The sequence below is a fragment of the Armigeres subalbatus genome, chromosome 1 (genome assembly GCF_024139115.2).
Source record: "Armigeres subalbatus isolate Guangzhou_Male chromosome 1, GZ_Asu_2, whole genome shotgun sequence".
NCBI lineage: Eukaryota > Metazoa > Arthropoda > Insecta > Diptera > Culicidae > Armigeres > Armigeres subalbatus.
Window position 1 is genome coordinate 65,988,751 of NC_085139.1, and position 8,036 is coordinate 65,996,786.

Consider the following 8,036-nt stretch of genomic DNA (forward strand, 5'->3'; position numbering starts at 1 on the left):
GATTAAAGCAGGGTGATGCACTCTCGAACCTACTGTTTAATATAGCGCTCGAAGGAGCGATTAGGAGAGCTGGTGTGCAAAGAAGCGGTACCATTATCACAAAATCGCATATGCTCCTGGGATTTGCGGACGATATCGATATTATCGGAATTGATCGCCGTGCCGTGGAAGAGGCTTTTGCGCCTTTTAAGAGGGAGACAGCGAGGATTGGACTCACGATCAATACCAGCAAAACGAAGTACATGGTCGCTGGCAATCAACGTGGGTTCATTAGTGGTGGTAGTAGCGAAATAGCGCTGGATGGTGAGAAATTTGAAGTGGTAGAAGAATTTGTGTATCTTGGAACATTAGTGACGTGCGATAATGATGTTACCCGCGAGGTAAAAAGGCGTATTGCTGCTGCAAATAGGGCTTATTACGGACTTCGTAACCAGCTTAAGTCCCGTAGTCTGCAAACGAAAACAAAACTCGCGCTGTATACTACTCTGATTCTTCCGGTGGCTTTATACGGCCATGAGACATGGACGTTAAAGGAGGCTGATCGGAGAGCTGTCGGAGTGTTTGAGCGTAAGGTGCTGCGGACAATACTCGGCGGTAAACAGGAGAACGGTATCTGGCGGCGTCGCATGAATCACGAATTGTACCAGGTGTATAAAGGGCTGGATATTATTAAGCTTATACAACACGGCAGACTACGGTGGGCTGGTCACGTTGTTCGTATGCCGGAAGAACGTCAAGCGAAGATAATATTTAGTAGAGAACCCGGAAGAGGCCGCAGGCTTCGTGGAAGGCCGCGTACACGATGGCTTTTTGCATTTGAAGAGGACCTGAGGGCGCTCAATGTTCAGGGCGACTGGAAGCGAATGGCCCAGGATCGAGTCCAGTGGAGAAGGATACTCCATTCGGCGTAGGCTCATCGAAGAGCTGTAGCCCATCAAGTATCAAGTATCAAGTAAGAACAATAAGGTCTAAATTACCCGCTATCGAAGACATTGAAACGGTACCTCCTTCTTCCGATTATCGAGATGAAGATTTTTTGAATAAACAAAAACTGCCCACACTCGCATAACAGCCCCATTTGACTTTTCGTCACTTTTGAGTTAACCCACTGAATAGGGTTCATTTCTAATGTACTTCCATAAATAATAATAAAAATTGCCCATCAGTGAAAAAATACCAAATCATGTGCGTCCCATATTGAAAGTGCGCGCATAACAGTTCCACTAAGAATTTACATGACCTGATTGCACAAAACTGAACCATGTTTCGATCAAACTAAATCGTTATACGGTAATCTATCGAATGATGAACAACTCAGCAAAGTTTGAGCAAGATACGATGATGTTTCAATTTATTAGATTTTTTTGAAGTTTCATATGGAAGATGCGATTTGGAACTTCAATGGCTATTATCTCAGTATGCGAAAAAACGGTATGGGACTGATATGCGAGTGGGGGCAGAAAAGGGAAAGACAGAGAAGATAGCAGACGTCATGCGAAGCAATCATGCATTACGCAAGGGGACACAGTACTCATGGAAGATCTAATCCCAAGGAACAAACTGTCGACGAAGTTCAAGAAAACAAAGTATAGTGTAATAGACCGTGTGGGTCCTAAAGTTACGATTGAAGATCAAGATTCTGGAAGAACCTACGAAAGGAACGTGGCTCATCTTAAGAAAGTACCATGGGAAGCAGTGAACAATCCTGATGAATCGGGAAGTATAGCAACTAGTAACACTGAGGAAATCGAAGAAGCATTTGCGGGATTCACACCTGAGGAATGTGAAATACCCACATCTGGTATTGCAATGTAAATTGACGAAGCTGCGGAAGCCTATAATTATCATCCAATAAAATCAAATTTATTATTCATATCATATTTAAAAAAAAAGGAAGATGTGCTAAGCAGTACTTTTAGTTTGTAGTAGTAGGCCATGATTTTAGGAGAGAGAATAAATTGTGCATCTGGAAGAGTAAGACGTGTTTGTATATTCCTAAGTGAATCTGTAAAACTAGTGTAAAGTGAATCCGGAGCACCACAGGAACGACAGACATATCGGATTCCGGGAGAAGGTTCAACGGCTGATCGATCAAACAATGTTCGGGCGTCTGCACATCATAGTTGTAGGAATTCTTAGACAACAGACATGGCGCAAAGGGGGTGTGATTGATACATTTTCATAAGCGTTTGCTTCAGTTCCTACATCTGCCTGGAGGTACCAATTCATACATTTTAACCATAGTTGAATATCCATTTGATGCTCTAACTGTATAACAACTGTTCCGCCGTCTTGCTGTTGCCCATATCTGCGTTGAGTAGCCTCGCCAAGCAATAACCGGTTGAGGCACTGTCGGATTTGGCAGTTGATAAATCACTGGATATCTCCAGTTGGCATGCTTTCGTAGAAACGAACACAAACACTAGCCTGGGTTGTCTTGTAACCGTTCGCAAAATCGTATGAGATTTTTATTAACTGCGGTGGCTTTAGGCTCGCGTGCGAGAGACCACCAGTCTGTTGATTTACCCGATTTTATTGAGACAATTCCTCAGGGGAGATCCTCGAACGGTTGCGGGTTGAATAATTAAAAGAAAACTGCCAAATCACTGCAAGCTAAACTCTTCATCTTTATCCCTTGATGCCCCTCGTACTCGTTCAAGCTCGTTCAACTTAATACTCACATACCGAAGATAAATAGAAGTCTGAAGTAACCAATCTACCAATGAAATGACGGAAAACACATGAGAATCGTGTATTCTTAATGGACTAGCTAAAAAAGATATCAATTGGCTCCCAAATCTTCTAATTCAAATTTTAATTATCAAACGGGCATACGCACCAACTACAGGCGGGCGAGGCACTTTTTTTCCTTCAATAATTATCTATAATATGGCCGCACCCATATTGCGGCCAGGGACTTGTGGCTCGGGACGTAAAGAATGCCTCGATAATCCTCGCCAACCTATCCGGGGACCGTTCGGGAGGTGAAGAGCCCTCTTTGGTCTTGGCCATCACTATCCTGTAGGCGTCACCCCACGGATTCGCGTTGGTACCTTCGCATGGGTTGTCGAAACACGCTCTCTTGCTACTCTTGATGGCCTTGTTAAAGGCCAGTTTCGCAGCTCAAAACACTTCACGGCGGTCCGCTCTTTCATCCTCGGTGCTCTTTCATCCCTGGTGTCTTCTATTTCTCGGCAGGGCTTTCCTCGGCATGCTGGCGGAACTACCCACGGACCTGACAAGAATCCCCGGACCTCGGATGTTGCATGCCATAGTTGGTCTTAAAGCGAATTGCTAGATGATACCTATGGGTGTAAACCTCATCCACCCTCCAGTCCATGTCTGATGCCAGACCAGGACTGATAAACGTTACGTCACTCCATGACTCGACCCCGTTTCTTCTGAACGTGCTAGCGGAACCATCATTGACTAGCACTGCGTCGAGCTTCGCTAGCGCCTCTAGTAACGCTTGACCTCTTCGATTGGTGCAGCGGCTGTTCTTCTCCACTGCTCAAGCGACGTTGACAGGGACGTTGTATGGATAGGACAGGAGGGCGACATCGGTCCTCGACTCTGAGACCGACTGCCACATCAGTTGCTGGGCAGTTCCACAGTGGTTAAGATTCAGCTGTGTTACTTGCACGGCTTCTTCTTGTTTGTCTCTCCGATGGGACACGAAGGTCCACCCATAACGACGACACAGGTTGCTACGGTCTGGGCCCTTACAGTTGTAGGACTTGTGTCCAGACTCTAAGCACCGAACCTGTTCACTGAAGGCGGCTGAAATTTGCTCACTGGGCATACTGACCAGCCGATCTTCAACTTTCCTCGCTCCATTATCTTTTTTGCTTCCACAAACGGTAACCTAAGGTAGACTACCTGCATGCCAAAGGGACCGCCTCGACCTTTATACCACACTGATCTCTGAAGGCAGAGACGACGTCGTCCGCGTTCGTGATCTCGTCCAGTTGCTTGCACTGGCGGATCACTTCCGCCCCCAACGACCTCACCTCGGCGTCGTCACCCAAGACCTCTTCAACCAGCTTCCTGTAGTCAGTCCCACTAGCCTGCGCTCCGCGTTTCAGAACCAGGATCAATTCACCGGTCTTGGTGCGTCGGACGCTTCGTGCGTCCTGACCCAGCGCCGAAAGCTTTTCGGCCGCCCGCATCAATTTAAGGACTTCAGCGTACTTTTCCTTATCAGTTTTAACTAACAAGGCCTCGCCTCTGTCCTTAGCTTTCTTTGTGGGTCGAGATGCGTTCGACTTCCGCTTTGCCCTACTCATTAGTCGCCAGGAATTTTCGGTCCCTTGTGCTGATGGCCTTTTTAGCCGAGAAGTCACCTTTTCGGATCTACGCCCTTCGGGCACCCTGCACCCCGATCTGCTCCGTCCATAGTCGCTCCTCCAAAGAAGGAGAAGGCATCGGTTTGGGTCTGATGTCTACGTTAGTCTACGAAGAGGGACGGAAGGGTATACTAACAGTCTACGTAGACTTTTCTTGTTTTTGGAAAACAATCTACACAGCAGCTTTGTGGGAAGCTCACATGTTTGATTTTTTTAGGATTTTTCCAGATTTTGTTTGGAAGACTATAACGAAATAATTCTCCAGAAAAATCTTCTATGAATTCCACTGAAGTAATAGTCTGGATTTCGGATTAGAACTATCATGGATTTTTCTTGTGTAGTGTCAGGCCTATGACCGAACTCCGACAATGACAACTAGAGAAGAGAGATAGACATCTAATAAGAGTTATCAGCAGCCGATATACTCTATTCGAATAAACGATGATCGCAGTTAATTTGCGATATCCAACGTAGCAACATGTGTTTTAATGTCAACTCCTCTCGCATTTCTCCGTTTGTCCACCTCCGTTTATATGCAGTATCTCGGTTATTACAACTTGGAAATTCTTCTGTGATAAGCAGGATAATTCTCCAACGCATTCTATAAAAAAATAGAAAGGAAGCATTCTGGAATATCTAATAAACAGTTTTTGGAATTTCCAGAATACATTCTTTGGAATTTGTAAGGGGGATTCTCCGAAATTTCTACGAGAAACCCTTCAGAATTTCCACTTGAAATTTTCCGGAAAGTCTTTGGAATGTCCATAGGAATTGTTTGAAATTTCCTAATTTACCAATGCAACGGCCCCCATCTAATGATCCAATACTGTTTATCAAGGGCTTCGAAACCAACATAATATTCCATTTTTCCGCCACACCTGTAAAGTACTGCCTACTGCTTTTGTTTAAAAAAATCACTAGTAGTAGTATTAAATCACAATCGATCGTCCCTAGACTTTAACTAAGAAACTGTCGTTCGCAGATTTTATTCAAACCTAATATTAAACATGGTCTTTGTTTTACATTCCACAGAAAATCATCGAAACGCAGTGGAATCGCAACGAATCCAGCCATGCGACTGATCCGCAATCGGATTGATTCGGCCGCGCAGTTGATACGGAGGACAAACAACATACTGTCGAGTGGCGGCAGCAGTCAGGGTTCGTCCAGTATCGGCGTCAAGTCCGGTACGTTCCAGTGGCGAAAGGAGAGCCAGATGTAAAAGGTTTGATTGAACAGGGCAAAAGGTATGAAGTAGAAAGTACCACACATAAATGCTATAAATCAAATACTGCTGGAAAATTGCAAATACAAAGTATTAATCGGACAAATTTTCACTAAAAAAGAGACTGTGCAGCACTATATAGAACCTAAACAAGAAGCATCAAGTGGCGCCTGTAGTTTCCATTTCCGGTAGTGCTGCTAGAAATTCTGCAACAAGCGAGACCTGTTCGGTAAGCATTTAATTTTATTTCTCTTGCACTAAGATTTAGTAATCTCAGAAACCCCAATACATTGAGAACTGAATATAAATGTACTACATTTTAGGTAAACATTAGTATTCTATATGGTAAAACAAGAGATTCAAAAGGCAATTGCTTCAGGAAGTTAGAACAATTATTACAGGACGCAAACAGGTGTTGTGAAATTGATGCTGTTAGGCTTGATTCAATTATTGATGAACATTGATTGATTGGTGGCTATAATGGAAGAATGTCAACTCTTGTACTATCGAGAGGCAGATGAAGCTGTTTTTTAAATTTTCGGTAATTTATTCTATTTACATTGTGATGATTTTACCTATTTCATTGGATTTTTACAAATGTGATAATCTTGTAACTGTCAGAAAACATTATTTATTAAAATTTATTTAAACAATTACAACTTTTTTTGATTTTTATTGTTTTGCAGGCTCAGTTCCTTAAAAGAAAGGGTTTTTAATACTCGAAGTAACGATTTCTTCTTTTGTCGCAAGGTCCACCGATCCCCTGTTTTATTATCTTTCCGTATCTCTCTTAATTCCTGACTTGGAAACGTCTAGTTCGTTTCGATTTTATTATCTTCAAGTACTTCTGTTCTTTTTATAAAAATTTCCAAGAGAATACGGAGAATACTTATAATTATGCCGAGTATCGAACCCAGTGTGTTATTGTTTTTTTAAATTCCTACATTGTACTGCTGAACCAAGCAAGAGTTCACCTATTTTATCAGACTATATTTATAGAATGATACAAGCCTCATGAATGTAACGAATGAGTTGTCATTGACACGATCAAGTTTGTATTGCAGTACCAATACTGACACGGAAGGCGGGCCCACTCCAAAAACTCCTCAAAAAGTACTTTCAACGAACTTTTTAATTCCGCAGTAAAATACATGTTTTGAGTCCAATAAAACTAATGATTAACAACCTGGAATCGGAATACAGTAAAAAACTGAAGCAAAGCACAGTGATCAAAGTTTAACCAGTAATTAAACACAACCAATGTATATCAAAGTTACACTACGCTAAACCCAATTCTTAAAAGTGTGAGCTAGTTGAAAAGATAATGCTGTCGAAGGAAAATATGTTATTCGTATTTTGAAAGAGAGAAAGAAAAATAACTAAATAGAGAAGCAAACAATGAACAAAAGCAAAAGCATTTAATTTATAAGAGTTTATGAAAAAAAGAACATAAAACCACTGAACAATTGAGAATCAATCCAACCATGGAAACGTTATATGAGTACCCATCTACCATTATTAGCGGTAGACTTATATTAGAGAGAATGAAGAGTGTGATGAAGACAAGGAAATGTCGACAAAATCGAAAAGTTTAGTTAGTTTGCCAATTCTAGTCCCCTTGTTTATTTTGTTCCGTTTACGTTTTAGAATTATCAGTGTAGTAGGTGTTCCTTGTTTTTGTGAAAAGCAATCAGTTTTTTTTTCGTTCGCTTTTCTGATAGAGACGAGCACAAGTGTGTATGATATAAAAGTAAGTATGTAATTTATTAAGTTATTCTTGCGTTTAGTCGAGTTCCGCTGTAACCACATAATTACTGAAATTATTTATTTCCTATCTCGTATGAAATTTCAAGCAAATGAACAAATGAGTTAAACTGAACCGCTAAGTGGTGTCAATCATGAACGAAATTGTGTATTTATTATTATTGACCGTATACCACAATAAACTGCATAATTCTACTTTATAACGGATTTTTTCGTCTTCTAAGCGAGCCACCTAAGGCTGGTTGAGTTCAAAAGTTATTACACCTAACTGAAACAAACGTACTTCTCCTCTAATATTTGATACAAGCAGAGGTAACTGATATAAAAGTAAAGGAAAAATACAGAAGCATATTGGTAGTAGATTCTAGTGAAAATAAAATATAAATTGAAATCAATTTCCAATGATCGCCTATGTTATCTTTATCTTCATGAACAAATCCGAAATTCTTTTAATTGTATTAAAGCACCACTGTCATTTAAGATGTGATATGTTGGGTAAAAGAATACAGCACACGGTGTTTCTATGGAGGATTATTATTTTATAACAATCAGTATCTCTGAAACCTCTTTCATATTATTATTATTTATTCAGACTAAGGCCGAAGTGGCCTGTGCGGTATATACAGGGGATGGACAAAATAATTAGGATAGGCAAATTTTAGGTAAAATTAGATGTGTTGTAACTACCTTAGTTATCATCC

The 8,036-nt window shown here is 41.2% G+C and overlaps 1 protein-coding gene across 7 annotated transcripts in view; it reads left to right on the forward strand.

Annotated features, from left to right (window-relative positions):
* Positions 1-7,730, forward strand: part of LOC134226523 (ankyrin repeat domain-containing protein 50) — a 69,072-nt gene extending 61,342 nt beyond the window's left edge. For 6 of the 7 annotated variants that reach the window (XM_062707358.1, XM_062707365.1, XM_062707381.1 and 3 more), the window contains one exon: positions 5,379-7,730. In XM_062707358.1, coding sequence (XP_062563342.1) covers positions 5,379-5,568 — 190 coding nt within the window. In that variant the 3' untranslated portion in view covers positions 5,569-7,730. The remainder of the gene's footprint in view (positions 1-5,378) is intronic. The other variant, XR_009983502.1, reaches the window with a different exon arrangement.
* Positions 7,731-8,036: the final 306 nt, after the last annotated feature.